This window comes from Perissodus microlepis, chromosome 15 (genome assembly GCF_051167445.1).
Source record: "Perissodus microlepis isolate ML-2025 ecotype Zambia chromosome 15, ASM5116744v1, whole genome shotgun sequence".
In the NCBI taxonomy this organism is placed as follows: Eukaryota; Metazoa; Chordata; class Actinopteri; order Cichliformes; family Cichlidae; genus Perissodus; species Perissodus microlepis.
Genome location: NC_140475.1, coordinates 27551899 through 27571207, shown reverse-complemented (window position 1 = coordinate 27571207; position 19309 = coordinate 27551899). Strand labels below are relative to the sequence as shown.

The following is a 19309-nucleotide window of genomic DNA, read 5'->3' as shown; positions in this document are numbered from 1 at the left end:
AGAGCATATTTCTCCTGTTTTGGCTTCCCTTCATTGGCTTCCTGTTAAATCCAGAATTGAATTCAAAATCCTGCTCCTCACATACAAGGTCTTAAATAATCAGGCCCCATCTTATCTTAATGACCTTGTAGTACCATATCACCCTATTAGAGCACTTCGCTCTCGCTCTGCAGGCCTACTTGTTGTTCCTAGAGTATTTAAAAGTAGAATGGGAGGCAGAGCCTTCAGTTTTCAGGCCCCTCTTCTGTGGAACCAGCTTCCAGTTTGGATTCGGGAGACAGAAACTATCTCTACTTTTAAGATTAGGCTTAAAACTTTCCTTTTTGCTAAAGCATATAGTTAGGGCTGGACCAGGTGACCCTGAATCCTCCCTTAGTTATGCTGCAATAGACGTAGGCTGCCGGGGGATTCCCAAGATGCATTGAGTTTTTCCTTTCCAGTCACCTTTCTCACTCACTATGTATTAATAGACCTCTCTGCATTGAATGATATCTGTTATTAACCTCTGTCTCTCTTCCACAGCATGTCTTTTATCCTGTCTTCCTTCTCTCACCCCAACCGGTCGCAGCAGATGGCCGCCCCTCCCTGAGCCTGGTTCTGCCGGAGGTTTCTTCCTGTTAAAAGGGAGTTTTTCCTTCCCACTGTCGCCAAAGTGCTTGCTCATAGGGGGTCATATGATTGTTGGGTTTTTCTCTGTATCTATGAAGCGCCTTGAGGCGACTTTTGTTGTGATTTGGCGCTATATAAATAAAATTGAATTGAATTGAATTGAATTGAATTGAATTGAGCTGTGGTTTGGGGAAAGCCTCGAAGGGGACTGGCCATGGCTCCCGGGACTGGCAGATCTCCATGTACTAAATTGGAGTGAAGAAGTTAAAGAATTGAGAACAAGGAGGGAGGGAGGGTGGGGCACATAAACAAGAATGAACAGCTTGCAGAACTGGGGGAACTTGATGACAACCAGAAGGAGTGTGTTTGGAGGCGTGGTCGCGCTCCCGAAATTCCGATACATAATCTCCAAGTAAAGGCCAATCCAACTCATCCCTTTCACAGCTATTTAGTTTAACGGCTCCTCTGGTAGGAATTTTTCACTGTCAGTATATATCAGCACATGGCAAACATTAGCATTAACAGTCTTTACAGTCTAGAACAGCTTATTTTCATCATTTATTCCTTTGCTTTAAGAGCTGTCTCCGGGGTGAACGCTACTGTAGAGTTTAGTCATTTGGTCCTGCTTTCGTTGCTTCCGAGCAAACGTTCTATCAGAGAGGTTTTGCTGATGGCAGTAAGTCATTTTCCAACACTTTCCTTTCTTAACTTCCCCATTGACTAGGATATCTCTGTCATTCCCCATCTGCTTTTCCATCGTCATCGTGTCTTGTGCTCCAACAAAATTGGTATTACATAGAATCTGTTCCATCATGTGACAACTAATTATAAAATTTTGAGCCAATCTCAAAAAACTGAATGCAGGGCTTTTTTTGGAATACATCACATTCATTATTTCTTCTGATTGTGTTGATAGCATTAGCTATTCCTGGATATTTGTAAACTATCTTAATTTATGATGAGTACCTACTAGAGGGATTGAAAAAATTGCCTTTGCCGATTCGGCAATACCTCACTCATTCTCTCATTATTACACTTGTGAATCTGTGGACTAGGAGAGATGGAGAGGCTAGAGTGAGAGGGATAAAAAAGAGAAAGGTAGAATAATGTTAAAATAGAGGAGAGAGAGAAGAAAGGCCCAAGACAGACCCAAAAATAAAGGAAGAGCACTAATGAGTACGCTCAGGTTTGCTCAGTTGCTGTGACAACGCAGAGGCTTCAAGCCGCAAGAAAGCACATCTAATGAACACCACACACACACACACCCACACACACACACACACACACACAAGAACACAGTACATCCCCTCAAGCTATTGTCATCTGCATGGGTTTCCAGTCATCCAAAACCCATCAAACACAACACACTCCATTGAGAACAAAAATGGCACGTGTCCATGTGCCTGCTTGTGAATGTGTGCAGTGAAAACTGCCAAGTGCATATGCCAACATAAAGAAATAAAGCCAAAGCTTTTAGCCAAATCAGTCAGGACCAACATGCTGTGAGCGTGCCAGTCGGTGTGAACTGAACAGTTTTCGAAGGGGAAAGAAGAGCTCTCAAAAAAGGATTTAAAAAGCACCACAATGCAGCAGATCCTCATGCATCAGGACCTTAGGCAATCATGCTGACAGGCACAGTATGCAAGACAGTGAAATATAGTTTCTAAAAGCGTGTAACTCATAATGTGTGATTCTGTCTGAATGTATGAAATAAGAAGCTGTCGCCTGAGGCACTTGGCAGGAATTTCCTCTCCTGCTGCTTCTCTTTGCTTTAGTTCGCTAGCCAGTGCATAATCGTCAGTCACCTCATATGCTGAATAATGGTTAGACAAAATGGTGATTAATGTATTGACAGATTAAATACATTTGTTACTCTATGGATTTTACCACTTTTTTGAGGTGGATATCTCTGTTTGTATTAGGCCTCTGTGGCCTTTAAAGGCTTTATACTATGATTCATGACTTTTTTATCATGCACCAAGGTCACTAATGGCAGTGTAGGCATTGGATTTAGTTAAAAACAACCCCTTTTATAGAGTTTCCACCTTAAGACTGAAGATTCAACAGTCTTTATTGTTACTATGCTATCATAACAGAATCCTAGCAATATTCTCTCACATGGTGCGTAAGATTTATATACAAAAAGGGACAATGTGTGATCTTACAGTAGCGGCTTTTAAACCATAGAATAAGCCTGCCCTATACAGCATACCACTGGTTTATCGTCCTTCTGGAAATTAATTGACAATACGGAATTTGACAATCGTAATTTATAAAATATGCAGTTATTTAACAGGATAAATAAATAACAGTGACTAAGGAAAAGTGTTGTACTAAGGTCATTCTATACAACTACGCTTGTTTTTGCAACTGCAACATATAAACCCCCTGCTATCCCTTTTAGATCCACAAGCTACATCCATTTTTTTTAAACAGCCTATGGTGTCCAGCAACCTTCACTGTTACCTGCACAGTATGTCACAGCTCCAAGCACAGCATGTCTGGATGTCTGTGTAAGTATGTCAGTGTGTTTATCCATCTCAGCATATGATCTGTAGGGGAAAATGTCCTCCCCGGGGACTAGCGCAGGAGCTGGGTGCTGGGGTTAACAACAATGATGATCAAGATCAGCTGTTCAGCCAGTGAACCTCCAGCATGACACAAACATATGCACAAACACACGCTTGTATGCACAAGTTCAAACAGTATGTGGTTTGCGTTTCAGAGAGGTGGAGGGAGAAACAGATGCCAAACTGAAGCTGGGAGGAGTTCTCTCAACCTCATACTGAGCCCTCAAGGCACACAAAACCTGAAACAGACAGCACAGCTCTGCAAAACACAATGCAGAACCTTTCAATGTGTGTCTACCATTTGATTTCAGTACATTGCGAGGAAAGATAATAAACAAAGCATCCTTGTTCAAATTGAAAAATTCGTTTAAAACCTGTAAAACAGTGATGCACAACCCTGGAAACCAAAAAATATATTATATACATGCTCTGACAGGCACTGGCGACTATGGGACAACATATAGGCAGGTGTGTGGCTTACCAAATCTATTCCAATCTGCTGAATTTATCACATGTGGACATCCATGAAGTTGTAGAAAAATCTGACAGATGATTGGTGGAAACAGAATGCACCTGAGCGTAGTTTAGAGCACAGGGGTTAAACTCCAGGCCTCAAGGGCCGGTGTCCTGCAGGTTTTAGATGTGTCCTTGATCCAACACAGCTGATACAAATTGCTAAATGACCTCTTCAGCATGTCTTGAAGTTCTCCAGAGGCCTGGTAATGAACTAACTATTTGATTCAGGTGTTGCGATCCAGGGTGATATCTAAAACCTGCAGGACACTGGCCCTCGAGGCCTGGAGTTCGACACCCCTGGTTTAGAGTGTCATGGCAAAGGCTTTGAATACTTATGTACACAATTTATTTTTGCTTTCTATTTTCAATAAATATGTAAGAATTTCAAGAAAAGGTTTTTCAGTGTGTCATCAGGGGGTATTGTGTGTAGAATTTTTTGGGAAAATGAACTGATTCCATTTTGGAATAAAGCTGTTACATGAAAAAAATGTGGAACAAGTCAAGCGCTGTGAACGCTTTCTGGATACATTGTATCAGATGTCACCTGAAAACGGAATTTTCACTACAAGATGCATTTCTTCTTTCCCTCTTATTCTGTGCACTTCCCTACCAGTCTCCAATCTGCTTTGTTTCTGACCATGTATAGGACTTGCACAAGATGAATGAAAATTGTTTTTCACTGCTTACCTTCCTCAGCAGGTTGCAGATCCTCTCGATGTTTCGCAGTCTCTCCCTCTGTAAGAGGAGCAAACGGAAAAGTTATGATGAAAGACGAAACTACAGAAATACTGCACATTTGTCCTTGCACTGTTAAGTTGCACTTCTTTTGAGAGCCAGTGCTGAAGGTGAAAAATCAATGGTTATCCCAATTTTGCTACTGCACAGAATTTGAGATAATGTGGGGAAGCACGGTGGCGTGGTGATTAGCACTGTTCCCTCAGAGCAAGAAGGTCCATTAGGGACTTTCTGTGTTGAGTTTGCATGTTCTTGTTTGTCTGTCTGGGTTTTCTCCAGGTACTGCAGCTTCCCCCTAAAGTCTTTGGACTGCAGTTAGGGGTTAGGTTAACTGGTTATTCTAAATGGCCCATCTGTGTTAGCCCTGTGACAGACTGACAGTCTTTCCAGGGTGTACCCTGCCTCTTGCCTTATCACAGCTGTGATAGGCTCCAGCCCAGCCCACGACCCTGAATTGGATAAGCGGAAGAGGATGGACGGATGACTGAATTAAGATGTGCTCATTTTCCTTCTACAGAAAAATCTGTTGGAGAAAATTATTGGTCAATGAATTTAGCACTTATGTTGAAGAGAGAGCTGAAGACAAAGTTTTCAATTCACTTATTTTTAATTGGTTCCTCCATCTAGCCTTACTCTAAGAGTACATAACTCACTCATTCAGGATCAGAGGAGAGTCACTGATCCCCCAAATCGAAAGCAGAATGTCTCCTGGAAGCTCTCATGTGTTTCAGTCATGTAAAACTGCGAGAAGATCCCAGGGCAGTCCTGGATATAGTGGACAAATTATGTCTTTTATTTGACCTGGGTATCCACCCTGGAAGAACTGGGCGAAGTCTGTGCATTTTGGCTTCAGTTGATGCTCCTGTGATACGTGGTAGTGGTGGGTAACATATAAATTCTGAAAACATTTGAATTTGTACCCAGTTGAACAACAGGAAACATCTAGTCTGGAGATCAGGTTCTCCTGCACTATGGTCATTTTTTCTCCACATTGGTAGAGAGAGTTATTCATTCATACATAGCTGATTTGTGGAGCTTTCTCCCAGCAGTAATGGTGGCTGCTACTTGTTTATATAAGTTTTAATATTTGAGTGTTCTCAGCTTGTATATTAAGCTGTAAGATGCTTAAATCAGCACTCACCACAATGCTGACTCTAAAAGCAGCTATTTCACCACTGCTTTTAACATCATGATCAAATATTAATCAATTCCTATGGATGACGCAACCTGCATTTGACTGGCGGTGCTGCAAGTCCACAGGGGAGCAATGCAAAATACCGACTGCTTATAAATCATGTATTGACCCGAGTGTCAGCCCGCTTGTGCTTGTGGACAGTCATTTTGAGTTTATCTGTGCGCCTCATAAACCGTCTGCAAATGTCAACAACAGAGGCTCTGTGGGAATGATGAAGTATATGAAAAAATATTTATCCACGTGCAGAACATCAAAGGTAGCATGTCAAAAGCTGAACCGATATTTAGTTACCACATAAGAAAAACGGTAATAAAATGCATGAAAATGAGCTGAAATAACTGGAGTGAAAACACACTCGGGTGCCTATGAATACAGTTTATGAACATTGCTCTGCAGCGCTGCTTATTGTCATCCTTCCTCACATACTGAAAGCCACGGGCAGTCTCTGCATCTGTTTACAGCATAGTTTGACCTAAATTTAAGCCCTTTGCGGTTTTTAACCTACCTGCACATTTTTTATACCACATTTTTTAATGCTTACTGCAGGCGGAGAGCACATGAATTCGATTTTTCTGCAAAAATGTGTCAGCGAGAATCCTTCCCTGTGTGTGTGTGTCTGTGTCAGAGACAGAAGAAGGCTCTCATTGGAAAGACATAGGCTTAGAGAGACAAGATGCTGTGTGTGTGTGTGTGTGTGTGTGTGTGTGTGTGTGTGTGTGTGTGTGTGTGTGTGTGCGCGCGCAGAGGCAGTGAGAAGTGGCTTCTGTCCGTTCTGGCAGTGAGTTATTTCAAACACACAGCAACACCATGAAATATGATTTGTATTCAGCCCGAGGCTTAACTTTGATTCTTATATTCACTGTAATTTGTTTGAAGTGTTGAACTTTCATTTTGTGAATGTAATTTTAGTTCAGAACTTGAGCTTCTCATTAGTAACAACAACATTATTAATAGAATTCTTATTGTTATTATGAATTGCTTATTATTAGAATATAGTCAATGAACAGAAAAAGTGAAATCACTGTAGCTAGATTTGTTGGTAATTTACCAGGTTCAGCGCTATTTTATGTATTAATCCAGTTTCCCATTTCATTAAGCAAGTCACTCTGACATGAGCTCCATATACTTAAAATACGCCAGTGATATCTCATATGTATCAACATCATATCAACATGTAAAAAAATTCTGTGTTATGAGATCTTTGACGTAACTATTGCTGTCCAGTGCCAGGACTTAGCTACCTTCTTGACACTAAAACTTTGGCAATGCCCTAGTCTGTAACTGGTTTCATACTAGGGCTGTTCGATATAAGGATATATATCGGATGACGATATAAAAACGTCTATCGTTTCATTTTACGCTATCGTTTGTTTCGTGGTGTCGCAAAATAAACTGTTTACGGCAATATTTTTTCATTGTTTTGATGGTCACTGTAGTGGCTATATTAATTTCTTAAAGTTCTCTCTTTCTCTTATATTTTATATAACCACACTACGGATGGACAAGCGCCTTTTTTATGCGTTGTCGTTAGCAACAATGACGGTAAAACCATCGCGTGTCCGGTTGTTTATTTTCCACATAAACCTTTCACAATAAAGCTCAAAATAAACCTTAGACTCAAACGTTAGAACAGGCTTTTCCCCGCAGCACGCTGTGTAATAAATACTCACATACTCATTTCCTACAACTGATGAGGTTGTAAAATGAATATTTGATTATTATTTTTAAGAAGTACAGACTGCAACAGAGGTTCCTTCTGGAAAATGATTAATTTATGTCTGCGCTGTAAATAATGAAACCAGAGGTTCCTGGGTTGGAGGCTGCAAACAGCTCTGAGGTAACACCACTGCAAGAACAGCGAGAGATGAGAGTGTAGGACATAAATAAAACATGGAGGGAAAATGAAGGTGGCCATTGTATCTCTTTATAGCATTTAGGTGTTAAGAACCTCATTCCCAAGATTAATGGGACTTTACCTCTATAGATAGATGCTGTTTATACTCATAATTATTTGACTACTCTTTGAAAAACTCTCCAAAATCTGCTCATCAATTTAATTCAATTCAATTTCAATCAATTTTATTTACAGCGCCAAATCACAACAAAAGTCGCCTCAAGGCGCTTCATAGATACAGAGAAAAACCCATCAATCATACGACACTCTATGAGCAAGCACTTTGGCAACAGTGGGAAGGAGAAACTCCCTTTTAAAAGGAAGAAACCTCTGGCAGAACCAGGCTCAGGGAGGGGTGGTCATCTGCTGCGACCGGTTGGGGTGAGAGTTTAACATCCATCTGATTCTGGAAATTAAAAGATCAACAATTCTGGAGTGGCTGCAGCTGAGGAGATCCACTGATTGGAAGGTTGGTGGTTTGATCCCCACATATCCTTGGGCAAGATACTAACCCCAAGTTGCTCTCCAATACATCCACCAGATTATGAATATGTGTGAATGTTAGATAGAAAGTACTTAGAAAAAGCATGGATGAATGAAACAAGTTGTATAAAGCACTTCAAGTGCTGAAGTGCTTTATAAGAATCAGTCCATTTAACGTGTCTAGGTCTTTGTCATTATCTTGCTGAAATACGCAAGCCTTTCCCCAAAAAGATCTGCATGGGAGCATATTGCTCTAAAAACTGTATATGCCTTTCAGCATTGATGTGCCCTCCAGATGTGCAAGCTGGCAGTCCTATTGGCACTAATGCATCCCCATAACATCAGTGATGGAGGCTTTTGAACTGAACACTGCTTACAAACTGATTGGTCTTTCTCCCTCATAGTCTGGAGGAAAATCCTTGTATTTAAAAAAGAATTTTAAATTTTGATTCTTGTGAACCACAGAAATGTTTGCACTTTGCCTCAAACCCATTTAAATGAGCTTTGGCACAGAGAAGATGGTGATGTTTCTGGATCATGTTCACCAATAGGTTTTTCTTTGCTTGATGGAACTTTAACCCATACTTGTCGATGGCATGGTAAATGACTTTGGAAGTGATCCTGAGTCCATGCAGTGATTTCCATGACAGAATCATTCCTATTAATAATGCAGTGCTGGGTGAGGACATGAAGATTACGGTCATCCAATAGTGATTTTCAGCCATGTCCCTTTCAGGCTCTTAACATCCATGAGATCAACAGTAACGAGGTGAGGGTTAGGGCTGAGTTTGTTTTAACCTTACATGACTCCAATTCACGGGGCCATGTCAATGCCAAGATATTCAGAGTGTTCATATTTTTACATTCAGGAATATTATTCTGAAATTCATCCACAATTTGTAGTGTTAGTTTAGACTTTAGACCCTCCTGGACAACGAGGGTCTGAGGGATCTTCCAGGAATGATGACACTATATTCCGGAGGACTGGTTGGTGATAATTTGATACCTGCTGATCTCTAATCTTGAACGTAACCTGCTCTCAAATAGGTCTGCACTACAACTTACCTTTCCATAATACTGAAAATGCCGTAGGTTGCCTGGATGAGACAAAATCCCAGTTGATTGCAAAGTCCACTGGTGGATGTTAACAGGTTAATGGTGGTTAGGAAATGGCTTCTAGATACAGTATCACCACCGTCTATGGTAGTAGTGTGTTATCTTCCAGATACAGGCAAAAGCATGGAGGAATCTACTTTTTAAATGATTTAAAGGAAACTTTAAATATAAATTACATTTTATATAGAGATATAGAGATTATAGAAAATTAATTTAGAAATTTAAAATATAAGATAAAGATGTTTTAGCTGAGGGAACTTTAACTCTGAGGATATGCTGAAAAGTTCTTGGTAAGAATTTATATTAACAGACAATTTGAACTCTCCCTCTGTCCTCTGATGTGACCTCAATCACTAGACTTAGAGACAGTTGCACATAGTCCTATCTTTCTGACATAAACAAGCCACAGCAGCCATGACGGACTCTGTCTGATAGCCAATTATCTCCACTGCTAATGTCCGGCACTGAGCATCTCATCAGGGACCAGTCCAATTCACTTCTGCACCGTCTCCCCTTGCCTTCATCTCCTGCCGGGTGTGAAAGACAAATATATTCTGCTATTATATGTTCAGTAATGTGTGTTTGTGGGTATATGTGTGCACCCCCCCCACAACTGTCTACTCATTTGCAAGCAATTAGGCTGATGCCTCTTTGAAATTTTACTTTGGTTGACAAGCAAGCGAGCAGCATGGAAGTATAAACAGGAAATGAAAAAGAAGGGGAGGGCGGGTTGGAGAGGGATAGATGGAGTGGGGAAATTAAAGTTACCTTCATTTTAAGAGGCAGAGCAGTTTAAGGTCACCAGTGACGTGTTTAGCGTAAGGGTCCTAGTTACATCACAGCTACCTGTTTATATGTATTATTCACCTATTTTTCATACTTAAAGGGAACATCTTCTAGTTTCTAACCATGACTTAACCACACCCTAAAATGGTTTTCTTGTAGCCTGAAGGATGTTAAAAGGACCTGCCTAGCGTACACTTAATAAACTGATGAAGTTTGTTCATAATGTTTAAATTCTGCAAAATGATGTCACTAGGTGTCTAAAGGTGACAGGCAACGGAGAGAAAGTGTTGAATGGGTTGCGGTAGCATTTAAAGAAGTTTGAAGAGGCTATAGAAGCTGTCATCAGTTTTGCCTGCATGCTTGGTGTGATGCTGACGCTGAGCAAAAAATGAATATTGGAAACACTCAAAAGCCACAAAATCCCAGTTTCTCTTTTTGTCATCTTTCTTCTCACTTATCACTCTGATGTCAACTCAGACAATTTTATGAGTGCCGCTGGCTACAGGTTCATCCCTTTATAATAAAGTGGATGGGAATATGGTGGCACAAGGAGCCTCACTATAGTCAGTCATATAGGCATCAGAGGCCACAGGGAGGAAATTCCACTTAAGGCAACAATGTAATGAATAGTAAAATGTGTTTTCCTCACAGGACATCTGTGTTTGTGTGCATCAGTGTGCGCACCACTGAAATGTGTGAACTCCTAACAGTAATTGCAAAGCAAGCTGTTTTTTAGGATTGTGTAGAACAGAATATGTTCTTGTGTGATAATATGTACTCCAGTGAACATTAAATCTTTACAATGTAGTGTTCTGCTCTGGCATTCATGTGGATGTTGCTTTGACTCTGAATACCCACCGAAGCATTGCCTGCAAGAGGTTTTTTATCATGCCAAAAAACTTGCAACTTGCGCATTCAGGTTTGTTGTTGGGACTGTACAATAAAGCAACATCTGAAAATACCCATATTAATTGACACCGCTGTAGGCCCACATTAACTTGATCCTTACTTGAAAATGCTTTCTCACATGGAGTTCTTGCACAATGCAGTAAAAGATTTAAAAGATCTCTATTTGACCTATTTGATCTCTATTTAAAATAGTTTGTTACTCTCTCTAAAAAAAAAAAAAGCCCTCCACAAAGCTAGGACATCTTACTATTTGTCACTGGTCAAGGAAAACAGGAACAACCCTGGAGTCAAAGATCTGTTGAGCCAATTATTTCTTTGATCTGAACTAGTATTCCAAAAATGTTAATTCTGTTCATCTGGACATAACGTTTTCAGTGGAGAAACTTTTCGTCGCTCATACAAGTGACTTCTTCAGTCTCAGCTGTCTGCAGGTCAGCTAATTCAATAAAATCCTAATTCTGGTCTTCCATTTTCACAAGCTATCCTGATTGAAAAACAGCCATAAAATGATAAAAACACACATACAAATTCTGGAAAAACAACTTTAGAAACCCACCAGAACATCTGCCTCCAGTAAAAAACAGTCCATATGTTTTATGGGTAAAAACCATTCCTCCATGTGATGTGACATTTTTCATAAATTTATTCCTCCAAGTTGCCCAGATTGCTACTCCATATTTGAGTGTGTGTGTGTGTGTGTGTGTGTGTGTGTGTGTGTGTGTGTGTGTGTGTGTGTGTGGCAGTTAGAGGGGAAACAACAAGAGAGCAACTTTTACATAAAGTTCACTGTGCAGCAGGGATGGACAGACAGTGATGCCGAGAGATAGCACCTGACCATGTGTCTGCATGAAGAATGTGCCCAGTATGAGGTTCCTCCCTCAGGGAGCAGGCTGACAGCAACTGCTAATTAGACTTGCTGGTTTCAAGCAAGAAAGATGGAGACAGACAGAGCGGAAGGAGGAAAAGAAAACTGAGAGATATTATGCAAAAGTTAGGGAGAGACAGATCACATGGACAGTTTCAGTAAGAGGCCGTGTGTGTGTTAGAGAGATGGAAGGAAAAGTGTGGCTGTTCAGAATGAAACCATCAAACTGCCAGAAAGGTAAATGAGAGAATGTTTTCTTATTGTATACCAAAAACCAAGATGTGTGCAAAATATGTGGGAAATTTGGTATTCTTAGTCCTTTTAATGAAAAAAAAAAAAAAAAACATTTATGTGTACTGTGTAAGTTATTCAGTAAAATTTGTATTGTGTCTTATTGTAATTTCAACCTTTCAGTTAAGGCTTACATGGCCTAGTTAAATTTATTAGTGTGCACACTCACGCTATATCCTTGTGGGGACATCTCATTGATATAATGCTTTCCCTAACTCTAACCTAACCATAACCTAACTGATACTTTGACACTCAAACAACATTTTGAGTCTCAAAAATGCCTTCAAATTTGTGGGGACTGGGATTTTAGTCACCCATAATGGCTGTTGGTCCCCACAAGTATCGTAAACCTCCAATTTTTGGTCCCCAGAAAGAAATTAATACACACACTACACACACAGAAAGAAAGAAAAAGAAAGCACCAGATGTCATACAGTGGCTCTTTAACACACTTTATCCTGAAAAGAATTGAATACCCACTTTGCAACCCACTTCCACTCATCCCCTCCTTTTATGCAGTTCTTGACTTAATCAATTAAATGTAATTTTGAGAGAGTTGCTTTATTTTCTTACAATCTGTTCTGAGGTTTTCCCGTTCCCCCAAAATTTCTACGATTTTCAAGGCCCCTGGGAACCCAGCAGAAAACTAAAACATCAAGTTGAACTCACCGTAAAAACTTTTACGAGTAGCCAGAACTTTAACAATGTCTTTAATTAATGTGTATTTTGGAAAGAAATCATGCAATTCAAGGCCACATTTTCATGTTAATATTGACTGCAGTGATGCGTTTCATGTAAGAAGGAGGAGGAGAATGGGGGAGGGATGGGTTAAGGAAATGTGGGAGAGTGAGAGAAGAAAGAAAAATGGAAGAGAAAATTAGATGGAACCTTTTGTACCCATTCCCTCGCTGGTTTCTTTGATACGTTCAGCATTGAATAATGATATGCAAATATGACAAAATATGAAAGTGGTACTGAGCGGGGAAATCTGGTCTAATGCACTGTTTTCAGAGTTTTGAAAATGCCTTTCAATCTGAAGAGTCCTTTTCATTTGCCTCTTACGAAATCCTCATTCAGCCATTTCTCCCCTTTTCTGTCTACCAGCTTCCATCTCAAACTCTTTCACCCAGTTTGCAATTTTTTTTGGAAGTCTTGCTCTTTCTGCAACTTTTTCCCCCTGCTTCTGACACCCATCCCCGAGCATGTACGTATAGAAGTCAATAGTCCTAAGAAGCTATACAGTCCAGAGCTTTTAAGTCAATGTCACCTTCAGGCTCACTGCTGGTGCTGTAGAAGTGTGCATTATTAAGAGCCAACTGTAAAAGCTCAGAATACTCTGGGGAGAGGGGTTTAGAGCCCTGGAACTGATCCTGAAACAATTTCACCGAGAGTAGGTTTCCCACGCTAACCAACCCCGAAGAACATCTTTCTCTGCAACGTCTCCTGATCGCTTTTGGGAGTGGTAACACTGAATAATTTTATGTTTGGGAGGAAGAAGAAAGAGAAGGGAATGAATTAGATTAAAAAAAGAAATTTATACAAACCAACCAATCGTAAAGCTGCTGCTGGGCGCTGAGTTCCTAAAACTCTTACCCATATAACTAAATCCAAAAGGGCTATCTTTTGAATATATGTTGCCCTACATGAGATTTTATTCCTGCCTATAATTTTGCATATATGTGGATGTAAAAAATGATCCCCTTTAATCACAGCATCACAGTAACAAAATTCAAACGCGGCACATTTGTAGGAGAATGAAAGCCTTAAAGGTTAACATAGATGTTTTGTCTGCACACGTCAGTCTCAAGTCAGAAAGTGTATGACCTTTGTGGTCTTTAATCTTGGGATTGGACAAACTTCAAGCTCTTTTTGTGTGTGTTAGTCCAAAAGTCCAAAACAGTTAATGTTTACAGTCAAATCAATTAGTTTCAAACATTGTCAGGGATTGGCTTGCAGCTTCGTATCTTTGTGTCTCCTCGGTTCTCATGAGGGAAGAACCAGTCTGAAATGTGGAGAGCACATCAGACTCAAAAAGCAAGATTTCTATCAGTAACAGTAAAAGTCTCATCTATTCAGTTCAGTTTTAAATTAAAGCTATCAGTAGTTTGGAGGTATTTTGCGATTGCTGTAACAGTAAGTTCTGGCATGTAGTTTTCAATATTTAATTTGCTAAAATGCCACATGGTGCCCAAGTGAGCTGATGCAATTAAAAGACTAAGCTGACCTTCTCTGGCATCTTCTTTTACACTACAATATCTTTGGTAACACTTCTTGGGATCATGTGTTTATACACCACTCTGCATTTAGTCACTAGTAATTCTTGTCTTTTCCTGTCTTCCTCCCCTAACCGCCAGCCCATTGTGATGGCTGTCCCTCCCTGAGTCTGGTCATGCTGGAGGTTTCTTCCTGTCAAAAGGGAGTTTTTTTCTTCCCACTGTCACCAAGTGGGTTTTACCTCTCTTATTGGTGGGTCTTTACCTTACAATACAAACTACCTTGAGGCAAATACTGGGACTATTGATACTGGTGCTATATAAATAAAATTGAATTTAATATTTTCTGCTCTTGTTTAACATAATAAGTTGTTGTCATCTCGTCTGATCTTTACCCGTTTAACTTCTGCTCAAAAACTAAGGTGGATCTGCAGTAATAATAAAACTGAGGGCAGGAAAAAAGAGATTCGCACAAATAAGAGCCATGCACATTAAAGACTTTCACAGTCAGCTGAAATGAAGAAAGTGCAAATTTTTCACGTTATTTATTGTGGTTCTGTTCTCTATTGTTTTTATTTTAAATGTAAATTGTGTACATTTATATATTTTGTGTATTAACTTTTTTTTATTATGAGCCTCTATTCATAATTTTTACACAAGACTCTACTGTAGTCTTTTGTAAAAGCATTAATGTAACAACAATAATTTATTATTGTAAGACTTTTTCTGAGTTAAAAGATTGCCTTTGTTATTTTTATGGAAACGTTAGCAGAGTGTACTAATGCGCCATAATGCCAGCACGTTAAACTGCTATCAGATCACCAAAAAAGCCTCTTTGAAATAAATAGTATCACAAAAATCATTTTTAGAATCTCAACCAACAGAGCTGAACTTTACTTGTAAAGAGTAGAAAATGGCTGTCAGTGTTTTGCATCTTTGGAAGGTTGAAGTTAAGCTGCTTGTGGAAAACTCTGATAAATGATGCTGCCCTGCTGAAAGGGCTTCCAGATCAGAACTGCCGATGACACAATTTAATGATGTGTCTCTGCATGCTTTAAAAAAATCACATATTTAGCTGAAATGTACATCATATTGCTAAATGATTCAGCAGGAACTTTAATCTATTAAGCTGTGATAGTATCTCCCACAACTTACAAAAGTCCTGCAGTAAAGAAAAAAATATCTTTGCACAAAAATCAAAAAGTTACACTCAAATAAATTTCTGCCTCAAATGCTGACATTAACTGATTTTGTTACATAAAAAAACTCCACAATTTTGTTACATAAGTGCAAAGTCATTACATTTAGTGGAATATGGTCAAGTGAAATTTACTTGCATTTATTTTCCTTCATGATTAAAAATAAACCCTTGATTATATATATTTCAGTTGCTTTTTACTCTGAATTATTGCTTCATGTTAGTGGAAGGTGAAGAATCATTTGAAATCAGTTGAAAGCTTAGGTAATGATGTCACAAGCTATATAGTTTGATTAGCATCCCTCTTAGCACTGAGCTTGTATTAAACATCTAGGGTTGAGGATTTAGAGTTGACAGTTTAGAAATGGCTTGCATTGTTAAAATCATCATTGGCAGGCCACATTTACCTATGTTTGTGGCTTGTCACTTCGATTTTATTTATAACCATATTCAAGGTTGTTTTTTTGTAAAAGATGAGTCATTCATACTTTGGCCTGAAGTCTTATAATAGGAGTCTGCTTGTCAGCCAGGAAGTGAGAAGAGGACAACATACAAAACTAGAATGTTGCCAACTGCTTGATTTGAAATTAATGGAAAGAGAAACAGGGAAGAAACAGTCAAAATATACTGGGAAAGACTGAGAACCACTTCTTGCAATGTTTTTGCATTATGCGGGACTTTCCATTTTTTCTCATAACGCAACGCACAGACAGTGAGATAATCATGAAAAGAAATCTGTAAAAGAAGGGTGTATGAATAAAAATGAACACGGAAAGCAGACCTACCGCATGGAGTGGGTTGCCCTGATCGATTGGCACCTTGAAATCTGCCTGAAGCTCATCAAAAGCTGTTATCTGACACAAAGAGAGGGAAAGAAATGATCACTGTATAACCAGTAAGATAGAGGGACTGTAAAGAGCAACATTTCTCACTTTGAAAGAACATCATTACTTCACAGAAACAGCCTGTAGTGTAGATTTATGTACCGAGCTGAGCTGCAGAGTGCCAATGTTATTAGACTGTCTTTGCTTTATGCTAAATAAGTAAAATTAATCATAACCATAATCATAATCCATAATCATAACCATATAAATCGTAAGTACTTTCCAAATACAATGAAAAAAAATGTAAAGAAAAGTGTATGAGTTCAAAGATTTACATCTTTTTAGTCTGCTTCACCATAAAGCACTATTGCTTTCCAGATAGATAGAGCGAGGTAGAGAGATTCATATCTTCAGCAACCAAGGACTATACAAGTACATTTCCACCACAAATACTTTGAACTTTCAGTCCTGAACCTTGTTTCTCACACACACAGACAGAGGACCTGAAAATGTCTTCAGCTCCCTGGATGACTGCATTTCCACGTGGTCTAAAACCTCACAGATTAGGCAAATTAGTCCACTTATGTTTAAAATCCATCTGAATTATGTAAGGACAACATGTCTGCAGTTTGATGTTTCATTTGCTGAACAAACTAGTCAACCTGCTGCAATGCCAGAAAAGCCTTTGACATGGAGATTACATTCTGTACTGTAAAACCTCATCTCTCTCCAAGTTGCTTTTACTAAGAGCCATTATTGATCCATCCATCCATCCATCCATCCATCCATGAGTAGTAGCTCAGTGTCTTTCCCTCTGACAAACAGTTTGATTACATTCTCACACTGTGGGAGAGATTATTCGCTAAGTGTCCAAGATCAACAATTTTGATCCACTTCAAAGAAAGTTGTACTAATGTCAGCTAACAACACCTAACAGAGGCTAACATCAACTAACAGATACTAACTGGACCTAACAAATGGTAACTGCCGCTCCCAGGAAAAACATAGAAGTGAGCTACACTAACTTATCAACCCGTATCAGACCCCTTTCACAAAAATTTACAGCCTCCTCCAGAGTTAATAGACATGGACACATATTGACAGTTGAGGTAAACAGCAGACTGAAAGTCTAAACTCACAACAGAGTTATTTGTCCTACAGCAGCCACCGTAGCAATGATTATGCACTTGAATTGGGAGGGTAAGAAAACAGAGCTCAGGTGACTGCAATCTGCAATCTACTGACATCAAGTGGTGAGATTTTACACACTGTAAGGAAATATAAAACATTTTGTATGGGTTTGGAGTATTACATCATCTGCCATTTGAAAACGACACTTCAACTTCATCATCATTCACACAATCTGCCATAATTAATCAGATCTACCCACAAGTGACATCAAGCCATTCACCCACCACTGCACTGTAGGTCTTAGCTTAGTTCTTAGTGATAACAATGCTATTGATGAATAGCAGTAAAAAACGATGCAACAGTTCAATTGGTGTTTTGTGTTGCAGTGGAAGCAATTGCACTACAAAGACAGATGCCACTGCTTGACTAGCTGGGCCTCATGAGGCAATGAGAGAGCTAAAGTGACAGTGCTGGAAAAGATTAGTGTATTTCTCAGTGTATCCATGAGATACTCTGTCTCCAGTGCGTGTATATCATGGGAGAGCTGTGAGTTGTGAGAACACCAACAGCACATATGTCAGTGTGTGCGTGCCATGTTTAGATATTTTTGTGAGGACCAAAAATTGGAATGCTACTACTGGGGACCAACAGTCCCTTAGGGGGACAAAATGCTCGTCCTCACGAGTTTGAAAGAATTTTGGAGACTCAAAATGTGGTTTTAGTGTCAGTTAGTTTATGGTTAGGTTTAGGCTAAGGGTTAGGGTTAGGTATTCAAGTTTGATGAGTTAGCGGTTAGGGAAACTATTATGTTAAGTACAGGGTGGGCCATTTATATGGATACACCGTAATAAAATGTGAATGGTTGGTGATATTAAAGTCCTGTTTGTGGCACATTAGTATATGTGAGGGGGCACACTCCTCAAGATGGGTGGTGATCATGGTGGCCATTTATAAGTCGGCCATCTTGGATACAACTTTTGTTTTTTCACTAGGAAGAGGGCCATGTGACACATCAAACTTATTGGTAATGTCACAAGAAAAACAATGGTGTGCTTGGTTTCAACGTAACTTTATTCTTTCATGAGTTATTTACAAGTTTCTCTTTGTTCACAGCCATTGACATGTCAAAGAGGTTAACATGTGAGGAGCCGATCAAAATTGTGTTGATATCTGGTGAACGCAGTAACCGGGTCATTGCAGCCGATTTCAATGCAAGACACCCTACGAGACCACCCATCTCCCATGCTACAGTTAGCAAACTGCTTGCTAAGTTTCGTGAAACTGGTTCAGTGTTGGATTTGCCAAAATGTGGACGCAAGAAAACTGTCACTAATGAAGAAACATCAGTGGTTGTCCTAGCTTCATTCAGCAAGAGCCCACAGCGTAGCACTCGCCGCATGTCACTGGAGAGTGGCATTAGTCGAACATCCCTTCGGCGGATATTAGCTACTCACAAATGGCACCCTTACAAACTCCAGCTACTGCAGCATCTCAACGAGGATGACCCATATTGGCGCACAGAATTTGCAGAATGGGCAAACCAAAATTGGAACAGGACTCTCAGTTCACGCAGAAGATTTTGTTCAGTGATGAGACAAACTTTTATGTGAATGGTGAAGTTAACAAACAAAACCACCGCTATTGGTCTGACACTAACCCACATTGGATGGATCCCTCCAAGACTGTTGGAACAACAAAAGTGATGGTTTGGTGTGGTATATGGGGTACAACGATAGTGGGTCCATTCTTCATCAATGGAAACCTCAAGGCCACTGGATATTTGAAATTGCTACATGATGATGTGTTTCCCTTTTTATGCACTGAAGCTGGCACGTTCCCTGAGTTTTTCCAGCAAGATGGTGCACCACCACATTATGGGTGCCAGGTCCGAGCATTCCTAGATGAACAGTTTCCTGGAAAGTGGATTGGTCGTCGTGGGCCAGTTGAATGGCCCCCAAGGTCTCCCAATCTGAC

General features: G+C 39.8%; 1 protein-coding gene across 5 annotated transcripts in view; it reads right to left on the bottom strand.

Moving 5' to 3' along the window:
* cnih3 (cornichon family AMPA receptor auxiliary protein 3) overlaps nt 1-19309 on the bottom strand; it is a 121052-nt gene that overhangs the window by 53315 nt on the left and 48428 nt on the right. For all 5 annotated transcript variants that reach the window (XM_084952276.1, XM_084952273.1, XM_084952274.1 and 2 more), the window contains exons 2-3: nt 16166-16234; nt 4383-4430 (exon numbers count right to left, since the gene is read on the bottom strand). In XM_084952276.1, coding sequence (XP_084808402.1) covers nt 4383-4430; nt 16166-16234 — 117 coding nt within the window. The remainder of the gene's footprint in view (nt 1-4382; nt 4431-16165; nt 16235-19309) is intronic.